General features: G+C 39.5%; 1 protein-coding gene across 1 annotated transcript in view; it reads right to left on the reverse strand.

Annotated features, from left to right (window-relative positions):
* SRX (sulfiredoxin) overlaps window positions 1-6,343 on the reverse strand; it is a 125,040-nt gene extending 118,697 nt beyond the window's left edge. Inside the window, exons 1-2 of the mRNA XM_089373055.1 lie at window positions 6,040-6,343; window positions 5,772-5,926 (exon numbers count right to left, since the gene is read on the reverse strand). Coding sequence (XP_089229181.1) covers window positions 5,772-5,926; window positions 6,040-6,160 — 276 coding nt within the window. The 5' untranslated portion in view covers window positions 6,161-6,343. The remainder of the gene's footprint in view (window positions 1-5,771; window positions 5,927-6,039) is intronic.
* Window positions 6,344-26,108: the final 19,765 nt, after the last annotated feature.

A 26,108-nucleotide genomic window follows, 5' to 3' on the forward strand; every position in this document is an offset into this window, starting at 1 on the left:
TATTTGTATCTGAATCATTATTTACCTTGGGGTTCACTTCAATTTCTTCTTTCTGGTACTGAGTTGTTGCTTTTTCATCTGCAGATTTGCAACTTCTTTTATCCTTTGTCGTCATTGATGATGCCCATGCTTTGATCCGATCTACCAATCTTGTGAAATACCTGTTAGAATCCTCAATTTTTCTATTATAATCTTCAAGAAATCTTTTTTTATAATTTTCAAGAAATTTTCTATTACAGTCTTCTATTTTTTTGCTAAAATCTTCTAGCAACTTTTGTGAACAATTTCTCTTAATGATTCAGAAGCATTTTTTTCTTTTCTCTTATTTTTAAACCAAATAAACCCTTCAGGCTGGCAAGAAAACCAATTATGATACCACTGTAATGATCTCTTTATTTAAATTTGCAAGAACTTAAGGGTTTTATTTAGGGAATTCTAACATGAAAATTTAATTACAACATTTCCATGAATTCACAAATAATCCACAAATAAATAATACAAGCAACTGAATTAAATATGCAAACCCAAGGAATGATGATTGCAACTCCAACGTCATTTTATTGCAGGAAATTCATAGGGAGAATTTTACATGAAATTTTGGAATGGAACCTGATGATATGCTCCAGAAATCTCTAGCCAAAATGTGTTGAACCGTATGCTCTCTACACTAGAAACTCAGCCAGTTAATGCAACTAGGAAATTTGTCCCACCCAGCCCCTTAATTTATCCTCCAGCAGCCTTAGAAATTCGGCCCTAAATACTTTAACAATCCAGCCTCTAAAAGAGATCAGGAATTTCATTTGTCCTCCTAGCAAATGGAGGGTTCGGCATCCCACAATGCTTACACCCTCAGTGACTCAGTCACTTGGCCTCCAGAACCATTAACTCGCACCAAGCAAACGCGGGTCCCTCTACTCGTGCATTTCGGTCCTTTAATTCCCACTCATTCAACTTGTTTGGAGAAAGCCACATGATCCAACAAACTGAGAAATTCAGCCCTTAACCAATAGTAAGCTCGGCCCTTGCAATGACAGCAAACTCAGCCCTGGCTCTTGCAAATAATCCAGCCATTCAACAGGAAACAATGCACTCCCCCTCCCCCCTCCCAAATTAATTGTTTTAGCACTAAAATCAGCTCCCTGACAAAGTTTAATTTGCCCCTTGATTGATAGTTGATCAGTCTCCCTTAGGGATATAATTTTGGCCCTCATATATGCCTTTGACTGATAGAACTCAGCCCTTTGAATGTAGAAATTCAACCACAGTAAATAAGGTGAACTCGGCTACCGAAAATGTGATGAATTCAACCTCTTTAAATCAGCAATCTCAGACCCTTCAAATTAATGAATTCGATCTCTACTAATTTAATCAACTCGGCCTCGGGAAAATAGGAAATTGTTCTTCTGAATCCACATTCGTGGCGACGGGATCAACCTGCAATACAAGAGTTGGCTAGGGAGTGTCTTTCAACTCCAAAACCAACAATCTATAGCTAGGGTATGTCTCTCAATACCAAAGCTGGAAAATATTAGGGTTTCCCCTTACTCGACAACTCCTCGAGCTCGTGGTCAAATTTTCAATAAAGCTTCTCCTGTCCCTTTCAATCTGCTTCTCCCTTTTAACAGTAATTTCCTCCTCCGAAAACAATGGGTAATACCATGGGTCACTTAATTTCCTGAAAGTGACTTTTTACCCCTTTTATCTAATTATTAATTATCTTATTATGGTGGCCCCTTTATTTTTCCTGTCAATAGCCCATGGGATCTAGATAGGCTATGACTCAACCTCCATTTGCTTCTAAGGGCCAGGAAGGGACTTTACACTAAGGTGTCTTGCCAGTCAAATGGATGCACTCTATTGATTCAATGGAGGAAGAATATATGGAAGATATCACAGTTAAACAAGCTCAAGAAGAACATGAAGAAGAAGCTCTAGTTCAACCTGCAATTGGGTCTCAGCAAAACGAATAAGAAACCATGGAGGAAACCCACAATGGGCATGATTTCACCTAATTAGCTCAGGTTTTATGTGTTGTTACGTCATATTTTTGTGTAGACAGTTTGTAAAACTTTACAGGTGCAGATATCATAGAAAAGTAGATAGTAGATTTAATATCCACTCTATTGTTTTTTTTGACAGAACTGGAAATTTTGGTTCCACTAATACAAACTTTTAAAGAATTTGTACCTTTTGGCTGAATGGTTCAGCCACAGCCTTTTATATATCAATAAAATGCTATCTGTTCTTGTGAAAAATAAATAAAAAGAAGCCCACCAAGAAAGGATAATCAAGGATAAAATGACAGAAGCTGACAAAGCAAAAAGAATAATATAAGAGATTAGCCCAGTGGGCTAGATCAAGTGGTTGAATACTTTGAACTTCTTGCGGGGGATCTCGGGTCAATCCCCCGGTATGGCTGCCTCTGTTGCTTGCCTCACTCGATGTCCCTACTTGTTCAGGCACCATAATCAGTGCCTATGGGTTTACATTAAGTACCATCCATGAAATGCAGGGAAGTACCTAGGGGTTTCCCCACAAGGTTATCCTTAGAAAAACAATGAAAAAGGTTGGTGACTACTATGCCACAAGGCCAGTGAGAGAGTAAAGTTGCTAAACTTAAAGACAATGGTGTAGCAACAGTGATCAGTACTTGCTGAATTATAGGCATCGGCTATTCTAAAGGTGGAAGAAGTCTTGAAAAAATATATACCAAATTTTCAGGATGTTGATCAAGATGTTTCTTTTTGCTCCAGACGAAATTCCTTTCTTTAAAGATGTTGAAGACTGTTGGAGAGTGGGAACAGTTCAGGGAAGACATGAAACTGCATGAAACAATCTGTACCTATCCTGAGTTGCCTTGAGGGCAAGAGAATAATTGCAGCCAGGCATGTTGGTGCCCTTTTTGCAAAAGTTTTGGCTAAGTTACCGGAAACTCCTGAAGAATTTCCCAGAAACGCGGATCCCCGTTTCCGATACATAAACGGATACGATTCTTGTCCGAAACACTGTAAAAACGTTTTTGTGCCGTTTCAAAAAATCGGAAACTTTAGATTTGGAATTGGATACGTTTCCAAGGGATTTAAATTTTTTTGGATCCGTTTCTGGTAAAAAGGATCCACGAAAATTGTGATCAGAATCCACCCTTAAAATGTTAAAAAGCTTGAAAATTTGCATAGCCATAAATAAATAATAAAAATGAAGAAATCAGATTTGCAAATAAACTCACTATAAACAGAGTCTCATAAAATCTTTTCTAAATCTTTAGAAACAACAACACTCCATATATTTATCAAAAATTCTTACTAAGAAAAAGATAGATGTTCAAACATGCAAATAAAGGGGTTTGATGAATGTCTTCGTAAAGAGATTTATTTGAGCGATTAATTTTCATTTTCGTTAAGGTTTTGTTAATTGTCATTGATTTTGCTTTTGATTTCATAAATCCCTCCAATATAAAAGATCTTCTCTAGCCAATCTTGTGCCTGCATATAGTCACAAGACCAAGCTGACATTGAGAAGATTGAAATGTTCAGATAGGTCTTGATGGAATATCCCAATGATCCCATGGGCCTTTTAATTGTCATGCAAGGAAGATAGATATCATCAGCCATGCATGACATGTTCTTTGAAGGAGTTGGACCCGAAAGCACAAACGCTGTTGCATTTTTTATTACATTATTAATGATGATGATAATATGTTGAATGTTATCATAGTCACTAATGATGATGACAATTTTTATGCTGAATTGATGATGATGATTTGTTTATGTTGAATTCATGACGATGACTATGCATTTTTAGATATAGATTCTAGATTCTAGATTCTAAAAGATGAATGGTAATATGAAATATATATATATATATATATGCATTCCATTTCCTTGCCGTATCGTATCCTCATATTTTGAAAATTTGTCGTATCCGTTCCCGTATCCGTTTCAGTGCAACTTAGAGTTTTGGAGCTGCAACAACACAGTCCCACACCATAGTTTTTCCAAACAAGCCTGTGCTAACAAGGAGTTTAGATCATATTTTAACTTGCACCAGATCAATATATGTGTGTTGCGCCAGCCTAACTTTCAGGCTATCCTGTGCCAAAGTTCATGATAACTATTCTGATTAACTGTTTTTTAGTGTATTTGAGACTTGAGACTCGATGAATTTGGGTTAACCTCGTGGTCTTCTCAGAGATTCTATGTAATTCTAACTTCTAAGTTTTTATCCATGCATGAACTAATGGAATGAGAGAGAGCAAGATGTTTCCCTTCACTGTCTTGTTGGTTGTGAATGACATGGTTGATATGATGCGAAGGAACGTGACTTCTGTGTTGTTCCTTATTTGGATTGATGAATCGCTAAATTGTATGTGCTATTATGATATTATGAATGTTGAATGAGCTTTAAGTAATATAACTTGATTTTGGACTGAATCCCCCATACTTTTAAAACAGATTTCCATTAACATTTTGTGGATTAGGCCATCCCTTGCGGATTACTGCGGGCAAGACTCCATCCTTGGCTGGTGAAAATGCTAGGATGTACTTGGACATAAATCCAGACTACAACCATTGTTGGCACAGAAATTAGAATAGTAAACCTTATGGTTTCGAGATGACGGCAGCAGTTTTTATTTACTAGTAAAGTTTAGTCTAAACGTTTTTCAACTTTGTGACCTATCATTCAAAATAAATATGCGATATTTTGATTTCTCAGTTTTTAAAAAAGTTGCTACAGTTGTCTAAACTGTTACCATCGAAATATCACATATCTGTTACAACTTACACTAACCCATTAGCATAGTTGCATGTTTTTAGTTGTGTCTTTTAAACTCTTTCCAGCTCCTTTGTTAGTGTAGAATTGGCCATTTGCCTACTTTCTTGCCTTGTTTGTCTTGGGTCCATAAAAGCCTTTCCCTGGAGCTATCATTTTGCAAAATTCGGAAGCTGTTGCACGATACACTATAGACTCTGGTATGACAAAATGTGCTAAGTATAATATTTGGATGGCAGCTTATTACAAAATTCGGATGCCGTTGAACGATACACTATAATCTCTGCTATGACAAAATGTACTATGTATAATATTTGGATGGCAGCTTATTACAAAATTCGGATGCTGTTGAACGATATACTATAGTCTCTGCTATGACAAAATGCACTAAGTATAATATTTGGATAGCAGTTTATCAATATATGTCATAATACTAAAAATGGGGATGTTACACAACTACGTTGCAGAAAATACTTCCCAAAGCGGATTTCAATGTAGTAGAAAATTGAATAACAGAAAATACTAGATCATAGTGCAGCACCGTTAAAAACATGGTAATATGGTCCAATACACCATTAAGGTCTAAAATGGCCAACACAGACAGGGGAAAACAGAATTTTCCAATTGGGTCAGCACTGGACTCTAGCCTCCTAGTAAGATATAACCCATGCAGAATATGGTGCTATGTTACATTTATCGTGAATTTTGATAAGTGGGTGGCACTGTTATGTATCATCCAATGGTCGCAAGGTCAATCCCCCAGAAAGTTACTGTCGGAAAACATCCAGATACAGAATTCGCGGGCCCTATTGCCTAACGGCAGGAACTATACTTGAAACATCGTGAACTGCATGTTTTTTTAATTAACAATCATTTCATTTTAGTAGTAATAAATCTTTTCGAAATAATGTGTTGGGGTTTTCAAACGTTCCGGACGATTTTAATGGACACTTTACCCATAAAAATAAACTGCATAGCAGAAGTTGTATGAGAAAGCTTACAGGCTCCTGGAGACCTATTTCTGCAATACTGTCCATTAAATCCTTGACCTTCTGAGGGTCATTCGCCCTGGTCCTCGACAATGGTCTCCTGATTTTACCCAATGGAATTTCAGCTACAACAGGTCCCTTGGTCTTCTGCAAATTCACAGCAGCCCCTGCAAATTTGCGTGCAAATTTGTATTTACAACTATATGAGGGATATTTGCCAATAAATGGTGAAGTAACAGGAACACGTGCTCTAGGTGTTGTTCTACACAGACATACAAACCATTGCCTTCGGCAGAGATTGCACAGCAGCTCAATGGTCTCTTGGCCGAAGAAGCCGCAATTGGTTTAAGTGGTAATTTAAATGGGTGGGGAAGAAAATAAGCCATAGTACTCTGAATCATAATATTTCTGCCACAAAGGTAGAAGATGAATGCCCGGATCTTGTGAGACCTCGCTATAATGTACCTCAATTGGAAGAAGCGAAATCAAAACTTTCCTAATTTGAACGCACACAAAACATATCTGTACTGTACATTCATATTGAAAAAAATTAGTATGAAGAAGCAATATGACAATTTGCCTCCTTTCGACACGCTAGTGATAAATTATGTTTATGTTCGTCAAAGTAGGAGAATGGCTTGATAAACCAATTTTAAAGATGGTTTTTAATTATTATAATGTTTTTACTAAGTAGTTTATTAGTATTTGTTGAAGTTTAATATTTTATATTTTGAAGCATAGTAATAATGGTTTTTTTTTTAATTTAAATTATAATTTATGTATTTGATGTATGGTTAATTATTTATTAATCAATTTTTATTATAAATATTTTTAAATCATCTAATTATGTATTTTTATTAGTGTTTGTTGAAGTTTAATATTTTATATTTTGAAGCATAGTAATAATGTTTTTATATATTATAAGTTTATTGTTTTAAATTTAGATTATGATTTATGTATTTGGTTAGGGTTAATTATTTATTAATTAATTTTTATTATAAATATTTTTAAATCATCTAATTATATATTTTTATTAGTTTTTGTTGAAATTTAATTATATATGGAAACAATAAAATAATTATTTTTATAATATTTAAATTAAGTTTATAATAAATTTTATTGGTTTACAAATTTATAGTTATTTTGTTAAGTTTTAATAGAATGTAATTTTACAATCTTGAATATTTTTAAGTTTTCATGGTAATTTAAGTTTTTATATAATGTAATTTTAGAATTTTAGAAATTTATCAAATTTTTAAATATATAATTACATATTAATATTAATAATAATATGATAATTGTAATTCCCGGATGCGGGTGACTATGCAGCGTGAAGGGCAAGTGTCAGGTGTGGCTCGTCACATGGGCAGGTGTAAGCCCGGACGAGCCACGACATACCAGAACGCAGGTGAATTAAATACGATGGGAGGTATAGTTATTTGGGTTTTACTGCTGGTTCAGACGGCATTCAATGTGCAGCAGCGATCGAGGCAAATGGCGCTCAATATTTTCGCACCCCATGTCGCCTGTCTTCATTCCTGCAAGCGATACGAGCAGAAGCTGGCAGAGACGGAACATTCTCTGGCTCAGTGCAAAATTACTCAGAGGAATTCTTGTCTGAAGGGTAATTCGAAGATGCAAAGAGAGAGGCCCAGAATGAGCAGTCGTCGTGGCGGTTCCAAGGGTCGCTCTGCTACTCAGCGACCAGTCAATTCGCCTTCCTCCTCGGTGGAAATCACTTCTGAGCATAACAGAGGCTCGAACAGACTTGCAGGCCGCGGCAATGTGCGTGGGTGGGGAGAAATTCCGGACTGTGGTCATGTGGAACATCCGGTTGTTCGCTACCGGATCCCCTGCACTCTGGAGAACAACACTCTCATTATCTCAGTCATGGTGGAACACTGCAGCAATCTCAGGGGGCCTTTGGACAACCTGAATGTGCCAGTGGTTGACATGCAAGTTCCCACGGTTGATATGCGGCGGCCAACCAGAGCAGACTCTCCCCAAGCCTCTCAAGTTGCGGATGCTGGCCCCATTGAGCCGGTTCAGAGCTCGCTGCGCTCGGACATGGAGGAATCACAGAAACTCAAAGGACCAACGAAGGATGAGCCTCATACAACCGATGAGGATTAGCACTTCCGTCACTCTGTCTTTCGCTGCCAGGAAAGCAACTCTCTGTTTGTCTTTCATGCTCTTTGTCGATTTACTGCTCTCTCTGTCGGTTTGTCTATGTGTCAACCATGCTGGATTATATGTCCACCGTGTCAGTTCATGTGTCCATCGTGTCGGTTTATGTGTCCATCGTGTCGGTTCGTATGTCCATCGTGGCGGTTTACATGTTTATTGTGTCGATTCAAATGTTGGCTATGTCGATTTAGATGTCCCAATTTTGTAATGATGCTGCCCTGAAAGGTCTATTATGGGGAAAAATCTCTCTGGAGATGCAGGGCCACGGCCCTGGTGTAATTTTTGCTGTAATTTTTGAATTTTTTGTAATATAAATAGCCTAGTCTTACAGAGAAAAAAAATATGATAATTGTAATAATATGATAATTATATATATATATATGATGATGATGATGATGATGATGATGGTTAACGTCCACTGAGACCAAATTGGTCTATCGGACCTACAATTTTCTTAATTTTTACTTGTCTGGCTCCTCGTCTTTCTTGGCGAGATTGGTGTTGTAGCTTTCTTTCTTTTCTCTATGGTCTTCCAACTTCCTTTGTCTTGCATCTCCTTCATCTCTTCTGGTTCTTGGGACATTGGTGTCTTAGCTTCGCGATCTATTGTGTTCGTTCTTTTGAAAATAGTCGGAGAAGAAGTTTGGTTTAGGAGATCTGCTTTGCTGTTAAATGAAGATTTATTTTCTGCGGTATTCAAATCCTCATAACTGTTGATTTGTTGGGGCGGGCTTTCTCCTTGCTTGTTTTGAGAGTTGTTTCTTTCTTCTTTGATTTCTTGTGACTCAGAGTTTTCTCTAGAATATTCTTCTTTGATGACAGTGTAGTGTTCTTTTTGTGCTCCTTCCCACCATGTAGATCTGTGGTGGTTTTTTCTAGCAAAAATTTTCTCAGAGGCTTTTGGGCAATTTTTGGCTAGATGCCCCGTCTCAAAGCACGATCGACATCTGAAGAGGACACTTTCATAATCAAGCTTCCGGTTCCACACATAGTCTTTACTTGTTAGGTTTATTTCAGCTGGGAATCCGGCGCTGAAATCCATTTCCACACAGATGCGTGCATAGGTGGTTCTGGCATATTCCTCTGTTTCTGGGCACCTGCAGTAAAATTTCCCAATTGCATTTCCAATGGCTTTTAGCGAGGAGAGATTCCAGAGATGCAAGGGTAGGCTTGGCAATCTCACCCAAACTGGTGCTGAGGTTATCACTGCTGTAGAGGGATCGAATGATGGGTTCCATGGCTTCATGAATAGGCCTGATTTTTCCCAAAACCAAGGGCCGGAATCTAGAATACATTGTCTGCTTTCAGGATTTTCAAAATCTACTATAAAGAAACCTCTAGCACAGGGGTAGATATTAATTTCATCAGAAATGATAGGCTTCCATACCTCCGAGATCCAATTGTGGAGTGCTATCAGCCGCGGCCAAAAACCATTGAATCGGCAAATTAGGGCACTTTCGAAGAACTTCAAAGCTTCATCAAGTGAGTCCTGGACCACTTGGATAGTGGGAGCTGGGGCTTCACTCACGATATGGGCAGGAGATTGCCCTCCAGAGGCGGATGAGCCACCAGTTATTTTTGCGAAGCTCGGAGCCATATTTTACTTGCTCGTAGAACCCAGCCGCAGACAAATAAGACAGAAGATAAGATTAGATCTAGATCTGACCGCAGAAAATTAGATTTAGCCGCCTAGATCTAGCCTCAGATCTAAAACCTAGCCGTGAAATAAACTGTAAATGCGAGCAGGCGCCAGATCTATACCGCAGATCTGCACCAGATCTATACCGCAGATTCAATTCAATACCGCAGATCTATACCGAAAGCTAAAGAAAGATCTCTTCCCAATCGTGGGAGAAGGTATTAATTTAATTTAGGATTCTTTTCATCATAAAAAACTATACCGAAAGCCGAGCAAGAATTTGCAGATCTATACCGAAAGCCTAGCAAGAATTTGCCCAGGAATGATATGGTTATCTGAAAAAGGGTAGAGACGGCAGAGCCTTCTTCCATTCTTAATGCTTAATGCTTCTGTTGCCTTCTTCCATTCTTTCAACAATAGATCTGATCAAGAGATATGTCGCGCAGCTCCACAATAGATCTGATCAAGAGATATGAAGTAGATCTGATCAAGAGATATGAAGTAGATCTGATCAAGAGATATGAAGTTTCGCCCAGCTCAACAATAGATCTGATCCAGAGATATGAAGTTTTGCCCAGCTCAGCAAGAGATATGAAGTTCCGCGCAACTCAACAAAAGATCTGATCAAAAGTTATGAAGTTCGCGCAACTCAACTGCAGATCTTACAATATCTAACTATATTTGAAACAATAGATCTGATCAAGAGATATGAAGTAGATCTGATCAAGAGATATGAAGTTTCGCCCAGCTCAACAATAGATCTGATCCAGAGATATGAAGTTTCGCCCAGCTCAACAAGAGATATATGTATTATAAATTATCAAATACTTTATACTTTAACTTTATAAAATAATTAAATTTAAAATATACATATATAATTGAATCACTATAAAAATTTTCAATTTTAATAATATCAATTATTAAATATAAATAATATTTATGTATAATTACTTTTTCAGTAATAACTATAATATATAATTATTATTTTAAATAAAATTACATTTCATTACCTCCACGATTAAATATAAACCAATTGCATTACTTCTTGTTACTGCATAAACCGACTTTCGATTTTGCATCGATTATTTTCGATGTAAGTGGTGTATTACCTGCCCAAAAAAATTGGGAAAATCAATCTAGCTGCGATACTTGTAATGTTAATAAGATTAACATTTCGAATATATATTATAAGAATGATAATAATAATAAAGGGGATAATATAAATGATTTTAAATCCTGCTGAGTGAAATTACCAAATTTAACTATAAGAAAAAGAATAAGAGAACTCCTACGTATATACCTAATAAATATAATGACGAAGATGATATTAATAAGCTTATTAGTAGTAATAATAATATTAATAATAATTATAATACCAATAATAATAATGAGGGTGTTTCCAAATTTATAAATAATAATAATTGTGGTGTTTTTAAATTTAAAAATAATTTTAACCATCCTAATAATAAAGTAGTTCATTTATTCAGTTTTTCTTCTCTTTTTCCAGTCTTCAATCTTTTGGAGAGGGGATTGAATTTTTCCTTTGTTCCCAAAAAAATCTGGTGGATGATATTATGTGTGACGTCGAATTTGGGATTAAAGGCTTACTTGATAATATTAAGGATATTATTCGACAAGACTGTGTTGTTATTCTTAAAAAAGCAAAGCCCCCTAAGAATAACATTAGCAAGGATGAGTTCGAAGCCCTAAAATCCCTCAATAGGAACCCTGACGTCGTCGTTTTAAAAGTTGACAAAGGTGGGGTTGTTGTCATCCTTGATAAGGCAGATTATCGGGAGAATAGGATCATCTGATCAACAGTGGGAGCTACAAAAAGCTTGACAAGAATCCCTTGAAAATTATTTCTAAGACGGTCGCTCTTGCTATAAATCCAATAGCACTGTCGGCTCCTTCAGCCATAAGCTGATTGAGAGTAGCCCTTTCACTCCTAGAATTTATGGGCTTCCCAAAATTCATAAAGGAGTCCCCCTTAGACCCATTGTCAACACCATCAGTGGGCCAACCTTCCTTTTAGCTAAATATTTAGCCGCGAAGCTAAAGCCCCTAGTGGGGCGAACGGATTCCTTTGTCAAAGACTCCTCTTCTTTTGGTAGAGAGTTAAAGGATACGAAATTTGAACCAGATGACATTCTTGTCAGTTTTGACATTGCTTCCCTGTACACTAGCATCCCCATTAAGGAAGCCCAAGATGTCATCTTTTGTCTTACTGATCCCGACACAACAATATTGGTTGAGATCTGCCTCACTTCTACTTTTTTCTGTTTCGAAGGTGTGTTCTATGAACAAACCTATGGTGTGGCCATGGGTTCCCCCTTGTTCCCTATCGTTGCTAACCTATTCATGGAAGATTTTGAATCCAAAGCTTTATCCTCAGCTTTATTTAAACCTAAGCTCTGGAAAAGATTTGTTGATGACACCTGCACCATATGGCAGCACAACCCTAATAATTTAGATCTATTTTTCCAACATCTCAATAATCAGTCTAATTCCATTAAGTTTACGATGGAGCGTGAAGTCGATGGTTGCCTTCCTTTTCTTGATGTCCTCATTTCTAGAAAAGTTGATGGATCTTTCTCCCATGAGGTGTATTGGAAAAAGACTCATACTGAGCAGTATCTTCATGCCAATTCCCACCATTTCCCTACTCAGAAGATAGGTGTTCTCAGCACGTTAGCCACTCGTGCTCTTAGAATTTCTGATGACGACCACTTTTCTAAAGAAAAGTCCCATCTCCTTAATGTTTTTGTCCAGAATGGTTATAGTAGGCAGCAGGGTGTCAAAGCTTTCCTCAAAGCGAGTAAGGGTCCCAAGGTCAAGAAAGAACCCATCGATCACAGTTCAGGAGTCCACCTCCCCTTCATCCAGGGGACGACAGACAAGATTGCAAGAATCCTGAAAAAAACATAATATTCCCTCAACCTTTAGACCCCTCAGCGCCATTAGAAGCTCCCTAAAGTCTATCAAAAACAAGGTGAACCCTATGGATATGAAAGGTATTTATATCATCCTGTGTTCATGTGGAACCTCATACATCGGTGAAACTAGTCGTTCTATTAACCAAAGGATTAAGGAACACGCGGCTGATATCAAGCACGAGAGGATCAAATCTTCGGCTTTGGCCGAACATGTTGAGAAGATCAAGCATCATATATGCATTGAGGAGGCTAAGGTTTTTTTTTTTTTTCTTAAATCCAGAGGCTAAGGTTATCGCTAAGATTCCTCACTTTCATCATTGTAAATTTAGGGAAGCCATTGAAATTGAGAGATCTTCTAGTAATATTAATAGGGATGACGGCTAGAAAAGCAGTAGCTACTGGATTCCCGCCCTCTCTTCTTAGTTGTGCTCTATCTTTGTCTAGAACTTTTTCTTTTAGTATTATAATTATTAATATAAATAATTAATACTATTAGTAGCATTAATATTAATAAGATAAAAAAAGTTCATATGTTAATTATTTATTCTATAATCCCAGCGCTGTCACAGCTCGGCATCTTTGGCCTTCCAGATCCCTGCATGAGCCGACCATTCACGGATCTGCTGAGATCAGACCAGATCGTTGCTCCTCGCCCCTGACTTCAGACCCCTGCGTGTTCCTGACTGCGTGTGTGCCTGATCAATCGAGGATCTGCCCAAGTGAGGCCTACTGATCATGGAGGCTTGATCTCACCTGTCAAGCCAGATCTAGCGCCCATGGAGGTGCTAGGCACCACCCAGGCCCCTTCCTCTCCTCCTCCGTCGACGTTCTCCTCAGCTGAGGCGTTCAGTCGGCTTCTGGATGGGCTACCCAAGAAGAAAAGTGTAGAAGCAGCGAAATTCGTCAAAGAAGCTCGACGATATCCCTAAGATCTCTCTACCTCACGAAACCCCGATCCAGGTTGCTCTGTCCCTGTCTGAGCGGGCTCTCATAGGCCAGTTCACTGGCCTATGGCCATCTCCCAAGTCGATAGAGAGTTGGGTCAAAAGAAACTGGTCGTCGTTGATTAAAGAAAGCGTGACTTCATATTTTTTGGGACGAGGATTCTTCCTCTTTGAATTCACCGCCAAAGAAGATAAAGAGCTGATCTTCCGAAACAGTCCTTACTTTATGGGCCCCCAGGGTTTGTATTTGAACAAATGGACCCCTGACTTCGATCCAGCAGTAGACGTACCCAAAGCTGTCCCAGTATGGGTTAGGCTTCCCAACCTCCCAGTTCATTGCTGGAACTGGGATTCTCTGATGCATATCGGAAATGCCCTGGGGAAATTCATAGACCGAGCGAACAGTAAGGATCAATACGACTATGCAAGGATATGCGTTGAGGTGGATCTGGAGGAGGGTCTTCCGGAGGCCATCAAACTCAAAGTAGGAAGCTGGACACATGCGCAGAAGCTAGACTATGAACATTTGCCCTTCAAATGCAGGAGATGTCAGGTTTATGGGCACTTTGCCAGAAACTGTCCAGCGGTCAATGAAGCAGATCAAGGGAAGGAGGCCGGCTGGAATCAAGTGAAACGATCCAAAATGTCTTCCAAGACCCAGAAGCAGGGAGGAACCACCGACAAAGGCCCCCAGCAAGATCCAGCTCAGCAGATCCAGCAGTCCCAATCCAAGTTCACCCCAGAGAACAGGTTCGACCCTCTCAGCTCCCAACCAGAGGACACTCATGAAGTGGTAGTTCAAAAGCCAGGGTCCCCAGACAAAGGTTCTCATGTTAAAGACACGGGAGCCGCAGAAAGCTCAAAAGGAACCCCCGTTGTAGCTGAGGAGGAGGATCAAGAATCAGAAGAATCGGAGGAGGAAGGAGAAATAGGAGAATCCCAATCCTCGGTAAGGAGATCCACAAGAGGACGCAAAACGGATCGGGAGAAAAGAGAGCACGAAACGTACAAAGATAAACTCCAGGGTAGCCAACCAACATTGGAGAAGTTGTTAGCAAAAAAGCCGAAGATGGCAAGAAACCAGCATCAAGGCTCCAAGGGGGCCCAACCAAGCAAAGGTAAATAATGAAGATAATCTCCTGGAACTGTAGGGGTATGGGCAGCAATATCAAAGAAGAGGCTATACGACATCTAATAAGAATAGAGGCCCCCGACATACTCCTTCTCCAGGAGACCAAAATGGAGGAACCAGATTTCCTTCAGGTAAGCAAAAAAGTTTGGAAAAAGAGCAATGCAATAGCCGTCTCAGCCCGAGGAGCCTCTGGAGGGTTGGGCACTCTTTGGAATGAAAGCAGCTTTTCACTGGTGGCAAAGGCATCAAATGCCCACTGGGTGATGTTAAAGATGCAGCACCTAATTACAAAAGAAACCTTCTGTCTTTTCAATGTTTATGTTTCGGTCAACGCTGGAGAAAAAAAGATCTGTTGGGACTCCTTAAGGCAGCAAGCAGATTTGGGCAATCTGGAAAATGTCATCATAGCAGGTGACCTGAACATCACCCTGCACTCTTCTGAAAAGCGAGGAGGCTGCATTGTGCGAGATCCGGCAAGGGAATGGGTTGAGGACCTCCTCCAAGACTGGGATCTGCTAGATATCAAGTCGATCTCAGGTAAGTTTACTTGGTCCAATAAAAGGATAGGTCCTAGCCATATTGATGCAAGGCTGGATAGATTTTTGGTGCATAGCTCCTTTCTTCTGCTTGGTCTAGATGCTAGCATGCACATTCTTCCTTGTATCACCTCTGATCATAAGCCAATCAGGCTTATCCTTCGAGCTCACGCTGACCTTGGTCCCATCCCCTTCAAGTTTAGCCCTTTGTGGACCAAGGAACCCAACTTCTTGCAGATCGTCAAAGAAAGTTGGTCCCAGCCTGTCACTGGATCCCCATTTTATATTTGGGAAGAAAAACTCAGGAGATTGAAATCAATCCTAAAGTGCTGGGCCAAATCCCTTGTCAACCCAGCAGCTGAAAGGAAAAATATCCAAAGCCAGCTCAAAGCACATCAATTGAACACAGAAGAGGCTTATATATCCAGAGAAATTTTAGACAAAGAGGTTCACCTCCAACAGCGCTATCATAAATCTTGCCTGGCCGAAGAGGAAACGTGGAGAATCAAATCACGTTGTCTCTGGCTAAAGGCAGGCGACAGAAATACCTCATTTTTTCACAAACAAGCTGAAGCCAGAAAAGGCTTCAACTCTATCACTGAAATTAAGGAAGCTGCTATCATACACAAAGAATTTGCAAGTATCAAACGTGCAGCCCATCAACACTTCAAATGCCTGTACAGTGAAGAGACGAATATGAATCAGAACTTTCATTTGCTGGAAGGGATTCCCACGTCAATATCTGCTAATATGAACCACCATCTAGAAAAAAATGTCACAATGGAAGAAGTCAAAAGGGCCCTCTATGCCATGAACCCAGATAAATCCCCAGGTCCTGATGGCTTTTCCACATCTTTTCTTCAAGCCTGCTAGCACATAGTGGGGAAAGATTTATTTAAAATGGTTCAAAAATTGCAGGCTTGCCAGAAATTAGGAGGAAGTACTAACTCCTCTTTCCTTGCTCTCATTCCCAAGGAAAAGGGAGCCAGCTCCTTCAATAGGTTTCACCCCATATCCCTGTGTAACATTGGCTATAAGCTGATTACAAAAGTTATTGCAAACAGGTTGAAGCATATACTTCCCAAATTTATCCCTGAGAACCAAGGAGGCTTCATACACGGAAGGCATTTGGTGGACAACTTCACACTAGTCCAAGAGGCAATTCTATCAAGTCAGCAACGCAAGGAACAAGGTATGGCTATCAAACTGGATCTAGCAAATGCCTTTGACAGAGTTAATCATAGTTTTCTTTTGAATGTATTGAAAAAATTTGGTTTTGGGGTGAGACTTATCAATTGGATCCGGGCCTGCATCTCAGAACCATGGATCACCCCTTTAGTCAATGGTAGATCTGCAGGTTTCTTCAAAGCTACAAGAGGGCTTAGACAGGGTTGTCCCATGTCTCCCCTGCTGTTTGTTATTCAAGCTTCAGTTCTAAGTTTCCACCTAAACAAACAAATGCAAGAGCAGGAGATCTCAGGGATATCCATAGCGAGGGGGGTCCAAAACATAAACCACGCCTTATTTGCAAATGATACTCTGCTTCTTGGGACAGCTTCGATACATTCAGCCAGAAGATTTAAAGAGACGCTCGACGAGTATTGTATGGAGTCTGGCAGCAGCCTCAACAAGGGTAAGTGTCATACTTACTGCTGGAAAACCCCGCCCTCTTTGCTCAATATCATCGCCAGATGTCGAGGATTCGAAGCTTCCTCAGATTGGACATCGTTCAAGTACCTGGGGTTGCCTATTTTCCTCAAGCGCACCTACAGCAGGGATTGGATGCCGCAGGTAGAAAAATTCAAAAGCAAACTCCAGGCGTGGGGAGTAAACTGGTTAAATATGGCAGGCAAGACTGTCCTCATTAAAACTGTTCTTAGTAGCCTCCCGTTATACCAGTTCTTTGTGCTTCTAGCGCCCATTGGTATACTACAGAAAATGGATCAATATATCAGAAAATTCTTTTGGAAAGGGGGTAAACACAATGAGAGAAGATTCCCGCTTGTTAAATGGGAGACTATCCTCAAACCAAAGATGGAGGGTGGGCTCAATTTCAAAAAGCTCCCTCAATAGAACATACAAATGGGAACCAAGCTCCTCTGGAGATTAATTGCACCTAAACCAGGCTGGGCACAGACAACTCTCTGGAGAAAATACCTCAAAGGCACGAGACTGAGATGTCTAGATGGACCGTTACCTCAAGGAACCTCGCCGTTCGTTAACCTCTGCTCCAAAGCTGCCCCGTTGATTCAATCCAAAGTCTACTGGATTCCCGGAAATGGGAAAAAGATAAGCATATGGAACGATCGTATCATGGATCGCGAGCCTATAGGAGATTGTCCAAAGGTGAAATCGCTGAAGGAATGGTTGACGGCAGCCGAGAAAACCAAGTTGTGGGACATATCCACATGGAACGGAACACAGTGGGCGGGCTGGAGTCTGTCGGATCCGCCTTCAGACATTCACCAAGAGATCACCCATCTTTGCGATCTACTGAATGTAATCACACCCACGAGCATCAACAGGAAAGATAGGCGAGGCTGGAGAGATCAGTCGAAAGGTTATACTGTTTCCCAGGGATATGCATGTTTAGCTGCAATCCCAAATGCGCCCCCAAATCCAGCCCCGTGGAAGACAGTCTGGGGCATCACTAAGCTGCCAAAAATTGATTTTTTTGCTGGCTTTTATGCCACGGGAAGATATTAACAGAAGACAAACTCCAGAGGCGCGGCTTCTACGGTCTGTCCAGGTGCTCCTTGTGCCAAGACTTTGAGGAAAGCGCCACGCACTTGGTTCTCAATTGCAAGTTCGCCATTCAGGTCTGGAGAGAACTGATGGATTATTGGAACCCCAGATTCGAGCTTCCTGCCGCCATAATAGATCTGTTTGCCAACTAGAAAGCATGCTATCCCGAACCTTCCCCCAAAAATAAAGTGATCAAAGCGGCCTGGGCATCACTACTTAAAATTTGCTGCTGGCAGCTATGGCTAGAGCGCAATAGCAGAATCTTCAGGAACCTTCAACACAATGCCAAGACGGTGGTAGCCAAGGTAAAGATTCAATTAAAAGAATGTTTGGGTGGACATAAAGATGACTCTAACCTCACCCAACTAGACAGAGATTGGGGGTCCTCCTTGAGCCTGCATTTTCACCAAAATGTCAGAAGCATGGCTCTATCTGAGGAATGGCAAATAAGGGGAAAAGGTAGCGAGGATTTTCAAAACTGGTTCCTTAAGCAAAAGGTGCACTCCCTCTTCTTCGATGGGGCAGCAAAAGGCAATCCGGGCAATGCTGGAGCAGGGGGAGTAATTAAAAACATAGATGGTGCAGAGATCCTCCACTTTGCCTGGGGTTTAGGAATCAATTCCAGCATCCAAGCTGAGGCATTTGCCCTCTACCAAGGACTCAAGCAGCTCTTGAAGCTAGAAATCGAGGAGGCTAATATCCTAGGGGATTCCGAAGTGATCATCAAACTCATGGTGACTAACTCTACCCCACGGGATTTAAGATTAGCAAGGCTGATCCAAAGAATCAGAAGCATGGCAAAGCTGTTTCAAAATCTGAATTATTTTCATGTGCTGAGAGACAATAAAAAAGAGGCAGATCTTGAAGCCAATAAAGCAGCACAGCTATCGGTCGAGGTATTGAAAAGAGACGGGGAAGAAGCACGGGTCCCAATTCCTTAAATCATCTCAGCATATATGTTTTTTTGCTTAATCCTAAAGTTGTTTGTTTGTATATTTAAACTGGGGCAGATTGTAGAAATAAGCACAATTGGGGATCCCAAAAGGAGATGGAAATGGACAACAAGTCTAATAGCGTCTCAGAAGGACGAATCCAATTGGATCGTGCCCATTCCTATTGTAATCAGAAGATTGGCATTTAGACCGACCCACTAATACAATCCATAACCATTGCTGTTAAAAAAAATAAATTAATAAGATGATTAATATAAGCATAAATTCTACCCCCAAAATGCCTACTTGGAGGAATCGCAGAACAGGGGAGAATGCCCTAGCCCGTCGTTTAGACAGATTCCTCATCAAGTTGCCCCTTTTAAACTGTCTTGCCCGAATCAGGCATTGGGTTGGTTCTGAGGGTTGTTCTGACCACTCCCCGATTTTCCTGGAAATTGAAGACGCAACTAGGAAGCCAGGCTCCCCCTTCAAATTCAATGTTGCATGGATCGGCGAGGAAGGTTTCCAGGATTTGGTTAAAGAAAATTGGACCCACTACAGCAGGGAAGCTGGGTTGTCTCCAGCTTCAGTCATTTCAAACAACCTCAATTGTCTCAAAGGAAAAACAATAGCTTGGGTCAAGGCAAGGAAACAAAAAGATGAGGAGAAGTTGGTCAAGATTGAGGTGGAACTTGCTCAGCTTGAATCATTGGGGCTGACCAGTTATGCTTCTCTTCACACTAAGGACCAACTCATTAACCTAGAGAAAGAAAATATTAAACTCTTGAGAAGAGCTGAAGAGACTTGGCGCCTAAAGAGTAGAGCTATTTGGCTAAAATCTGGAGATGAAAACACAAAGTTCTTTCAACAATATGCTAGAGGCAGGAGAGGTGTCAACACAATTTGGGCACTAAAGGACCAACATGGGAGAGAGGCCAACACCTTCGCACAACTTGCAGACTTGGGGGTTCGACATTTCTCGAACATCTACAAGAGCCCAAGAGATGTAAACATAGCAGAAATCCTTCAGGTGGCAGAGGCAGTCCCTCGATTTGTTGAGGAAGAAGAAAGGGAGATGTTGAATTTGCCCATCACTCTGGAGGAGTTGGAGGCAGCCCTAAAAAGTCTTGGTAAAGATAAGAGTCCTGGGCCGGATGGCTGGCCCATCGAATTTTACATCACCTTCCTTGAGCTTATCGGTCAGGACCTCCTTCTGGTCGTCGAAGATTGCAGAACTTTCGGAAATATGTCGGAAGCCTTCAACTCCACCTTCATCGCCCTCATTCCCAAGGTGGACAAGCCTCAATCTTTTGATGACTTCAGACCCATCTCCCTCTGCAATTGCATCTACAAGATTACCTCCAAGATAATTGCCCTCCGCATTAAGCCAATCCTCTCCAAGATGATCTCAAAGGAACAATTTGCCTTCCTCAGACACCGCCATATCTAGGAGGCTATAGGCACTGCCCAGGAAATGCTCCACTCCATCAAAACCCTATCAAAAAAAGTGGCCATCCTCAAGATCGACTTATCTAAGGCTTTTGACAGAGTTAATTGGACTTATCTTCAGCTCATGCTCACACACATTGGGTTCCCTCACCAATTCATCAAGTGGGTGGGGAGTTGTTTCACTTTTGTTTCCTTCAGCGTCCTAATCAACGGGGAAGCTTCCAACTTCTTCCATGCCGAAAGAGGACTCAGACAAGGCTGCCCTCTCTCTCCAATGCTATTTCTTCTGATTATGGAAGGGCTCAGTAGACTCATAAAATCAGCAAGAATAAATGGCACTCTGGGAGGAGTGGAAATCAATGACAGGACCATTATTTCTCACCTTCTTTTTGTTGATGATGTTCTAATTTTTCTAAATGGATCCTTTAGGGATACCTCTAGTTTCAAGTCAATTTTATCTCTCTTTTGTAAAGCTACAGGAATGGAGCTGAATTTTGACAAATCAACAATCATTTTCAGCTCTTGTCTCCCAAATGAACAAAGATTTGCCTCCCAACACTTCGGGTTCGTAAGACAGGAGCTGGAGGATGGTCTGAAGTACCTGGGCTTCAGACTTAAGCCAAATGGGTACCGCATTGCAGATTGGGCATGGATGCTTGCAAAAATTGAAGCCCGAATAAACATCTGGCAGCAGAAGTGGCTCTCTAGGGCAGGCAGACTCACCCTCATAAAATCAGTCCTTGAGGCTATTCCAGTCTACTGGATGTCCCTGGCCTGGATCCCAAAAGGCATTCATCGCAGAATCAAGCAGATCTGTTGCAGATTCCTTTGGCGGGGCCAAACAGCAGGTAAAAATTTCGCTTGGGTCAAGTGGGAGAGGATAGCAAAACCCAAGAAATGGGGAGGCTGGGGTCTTAAGGAACCCCAGGACTTTGCAAAGGCCCTAGGAGAAAAACTGGGTTGGTAAATCATTACCTCGAGCAGCCTCTGGAAGGATGTGATTTACAATAAGTACATTTATCCACAAACAATTTCAGATTGGATTCGTAGCCCCTGCCACAACCACATGGGGGTCTCAAACATCTGGAAGGCCATCACACACTCCATTGATATCATTAAACAGGGCCTAGCTTGGAAGGTGGGGGACGGATCCCAAATCAGAATTGGGGCTGATGCCTGGGAAGGAAGTGGAAATGCCCACATTTTTCCACGTGAAATGAGGCAGGAACTCAGGGATGCTGGTTTCTCACATCTAGCACACATCAAGGTGGAGGGGCAGACTGAGAGGTCAATTATGCAATGGCGGGTTTTTGAGCACCTGGGCATAAGTGACAGATGGAGCAGGGAGTGGTTGAGGTTCGTTGGGGCGCTGGAGGAGGCAAACATCAAGATCATTGCAAAAGAAGATTCGTTGATATGGGCCAAGGTCCCTACCGGCATATACTCTCCAAAGGCTAGGTTCGCAGCCATCATGGAATCTCGGGCAACTGACACTATTCATTGGTGGTGGCGCTCCATTTGGAAGCTGAAAGCCCCTCATAAAGCGCGACTACTCTTTTGGTCTATACTTTCAAATAAAATTCCTACAGACCAAAACCTGAAAAATCGAAATGTTCATGGCCCTTCTAGATGCAGCCTATGCAAAGCCGCGATCGAGGACACCGATCACCTCTTCCTCCACTGCTCTGTTTCGGCTGATATCTAGAAAGTTATTACCACAGCACTCATTGTTCCTCTTCATTGGATAGGTCACAATGTAAACGAGGCCTGGCAGACTTGGTGGTCTAGCACGGCCAACCAGAAATTAAAAAACTTACCTCTCATTATTTTTGGGGCATTTGGATTGTCCGGAACCATAGAATATTCCAGGACAAAGACATTTTGGGAGCGGTTGTCTGCAATCACATTCTGGCCACTTACAACTCTATCCCTGAGGATCTGATACAGCGTCCCCCTCGGGTAATAATCCCAGAAGTAATAGACAGAGGTCAGCCTTGGGCGTACTTCGATGGCTCGGCCCAACCGGAGGGTTGCGGGGGAGGGGCAGTTCTACACCTAAACGAGTCTGTGAGTTTCAAAATAAAAGTGGGCTTAGGGAGAGGCACAAACAACTTCGTGGAACTAAACAGTCTTAGACACCTCCTCCTCTTTGCCAAGGAAAAACACTGCCACAACCTTCAAATTTTTGGAGACTCTCAGCTCATCATTAACTGGATAAATGGGATCTATAACTGTCACTTGCACACACTCAGAGACTTGGTGGAGGAAGCTATTGAATTAAAATCTCAGTTTGAGTCTTTTGTCTGCTCTCATATCTACAAGGAAAGGAATGAAGTCGTTGATCTTCTTTCCAAAGAGGTCACGCAACTGACCAGAGGACAGTGGGTGATTTAGGAGTACAGGGATGGAGACTTTTTCTAGATCTACCATAGGCCTTTCATCAAAGAGGCGATTCACTTACAGGACTGATCAACATGATCATCCTAGCTCTTTGTTTTTTGTTTATTTTTGCTTTACAGTCTTTAACATTGCAAATACAGACCTGGTTTTTTGACCCTTCAAGTTTAATGAAGGAAGATATGTAAATATAATGCTCATAACATCTGGACTGACTTTCTGCTGATAGTAGTGAAAGCATTGCACTAATGCTGGCATACAACATGTAATTTTCTTAAATTTCTTAATGAAAATTACGCTTTTTCCTTGGAAAACAAAAAAAGATGGTTAATATTAATAGTAAATTCTAGTTTAATATTATTAGTATTAAATAATTAATACTATTAGTATCATTAATATTAATAATACGATTAATACCAAATACTAATATTAGTAGTAATAATACTAATATTACTAATTTGAATATTAATAATACTAATAATAATACTTAATATCATATTATGAATATTAATATCATTAAAATTTAGTAATATGAAAGCTGATATCTATTAGTAGTATTAGTATTAATATTCAGTAACATATATATATATATGAGAAAGAAACAATAACAAAATAATAATAAAAAATATTATTAATATAAACCTTTAGATAATAAGACAATATTTTAATAAGATAATAATTCGTTTTTATAAATTTATTAGTATTATCAAAATCCTAGTCAAATATAATTGTTAGGTCAATAAGTTGACTTTAATATATATTGATTAAATAAACAATTAATTAAATAATTAAAACTATTTAAATAATAAAAATACTTTCCCTTTACTTCTTTTGGTCAAATATAGTCTTGTTAGGTTGACTTGGCTCCCTATTTAACCCTCTTCCTAGATTTGCTTCTTCATTGGGTGCTGAAGATGAACCACACTTGTTGGTTCGAAATGCGTCCACCAAAATCTTCAATGTGATTTCTTCCAAAAAAACATTTTATACATTATTTTAATTTTGATAAATTGCAAGTATTATTTTAGTTATGAATAAATTTGATAAATTGCAAGTATTATTTTAGTAGTGAATAAAAACAATATGTTGTATGCCAATTCACATATGATAAAGAGCACTAAGTGAATATTTAATGTATTTTAATAAATTGTTATGAATTCTGATAATATATTAATTTTATTAACCAAATATATAAGAATTAAAATATTTGATAAAATTAAAATAATTTTTTAATTTAAAATTATAAAAAAAATGTAAAATTAGTTAGTTATTAAATTAATTAATTACATTGTTATTAAATATATTCAATATATATGTTGATTATAGTTTTTGATTTATTATTAACTAAATTAGTTAATTTTTTATTATAATTATTTTTTTATCATTTAATATTGTATATAGGAAAAACAAAATTATTAATTTTCAGAATATTTAAATTATTTTTATAATAAATGATATAGGATAACAAGTTTAGAGTCTTATTCCCTAGTTTCAACATAATGTGATTTTACAATTTTAGATATGCTAAGTCTTAAGTTTTTATTATAACTTGAGCTCCAACCTAATATAATTTTACAATTTTAGGTAGCTAAGTTTTTTTGTCTTAATCATAACTTTATTGCACTTTTGAGGTATTAAATATGCTAATCTAATTTGTTTGATAAATGATCATTTTAATCAAAAAGTATATTGGTTAATGTTTTAACAAGCGCTGTCTATGCCACCTATGTTAGGGCTTTAAACTAATTTGACAAACTATTATTTTGTTTTGGAATTATCAAGCTTTCATTAAAACAAGTATGTGACTCTTTAAATACTATGCAACCACTGCCTTGAATTTCACACTTGTAATTGTGAATGTTGTCTCGACAACTCTTACAAAAAATGGTGTAGATATGTGTATGCAGTGATAGTGGCCACTACTTTTAAAGAGAATTATGTAGATCTATGTATGTGTTGATGTTGGTCACCACCATTCTCCATTGTGGTGAGCCAAGGACTACTTTAGGGTCGATGTGCCCATGTACATATGTTTTTTAGGCTAAGTATGCATGTATTTATATGTTTTGAGGCCAGAAAGTCTAGTTTTGTAAATATGAAATTACACGCATATTAATAAAATACACCAATTTTTCAAAACAAGCCAAACAACAGAGTATGAGGGGTTAAGTTTCCACCAATGCGAAAGGGGGGCTAAAGGATAAGTGATGACGGGTTCAAGTCTAAGTGGCTAAGACATTATTAAAATAAGCCTCAGTCAAAAGTGCACTTTATTTTATCCATGATCCATAAAGTGACTTTAGAGGATGCCATGTGTCAAGAAAGTGACATGCACATAAAGGTGAGCTTGTTAGTGTTATTGGGTTGACATTATTACACCAATCTAACTAGTAGGAGGTGACTAGACTTCCAAGAAAGGGAAGTAGGGGCGACTCTGTGAGATAATGGAACCTAGTAAAATCTAAGGGACTTGTGGAAAAGGAAGTAATTTTCCCTTGTGTGAGGGCATAGAGGTGCTTGGTAACCCTTGAGGGCAGCAGGAACTCCTGGGAAACCAAAGGGCTCTCAAATATCCCTAGTTGGTCGAACTTGGCACCCTAGAAGGGTAGTGGCACAACCTAATGGACTGCAAGTGTGTAACAACCCTGGTGAAAATTCCATGTAATAAAAGCTAATAAAGGCAAAATAATAACTGGTTGATTGGACACTTATTACAAGTTGACTGTTAGGCAAGACATCCTAGTGTGGGTGTTCATTAGTTCATTCTAAGGAAATTGGCAAAGGCTTTGGAAAGGCAAAATTGCATTTTTGGCACATTTATTTATGAAAATAATGGAAATTAGGAGAAAAGGAAGGTGAAAGGTCACAAGTTGCAGGTGATGAGGAAAATAATGAAAAATGGAGAAAATAGAGGCCTAATTGATAAAAAGTCTTACGAGGATCAGTTGGTACCTTTTGTCAGTTCAATTTTTGAGCTCTCTCATTATTCTCTCTCTCTCTCACTCACTCTTGGACAATTAGAGTTTTCTTGGAGCACTTTGGCATTGGATCAAGAAAGGAAAAGAAGGCAAGAGGAAGGAAGGAGAAAGCAAGGAAGAGCAGGATCAAGCAACTACAATAGGATTCTTTGCAGGTATCGATTTGCATGTGTGTTTTCCTTCCTAGATTTGGTATGCATGGTATTACATGTGGTTCTTTGTTGTTATGGCATGGGTTTTTCTAGGCGTGACAATGTTTTTCAGCCTAGCCTTGCCATTTCTAGATAGCCATGGTGTGATGGGGTTCTCATGTTTTGGTTGAGTTGAATTGTTGGATGGATTCGAAGCTGAGTGAGGTGGATCTTTGAATAATAGAACACATGGCCTAGTAACCCCTGAACCAGACTGTGGGTTGCAGTAAAGCCTAATTTTGTGTTTCCTCGATGGGCAAAGGAATCCTCGACCAGTGAATGG

The sequence above is a fragment of the Pinus tabuliformis genome, chromosome 8, assembly GCF_031772625.1.
Source record: "Pinus tabuliformis cultivar Carrire ecotype Pingquan chromosome 8, CPIR1, whole genome shotgun sequence".
Taxonomy (NCBI): Eukaryota; Viridiplantae; Streptophyta; class Pinopsida; order Pinales; family Pinaceae; genus Pinus; species Pinus tabuliformis.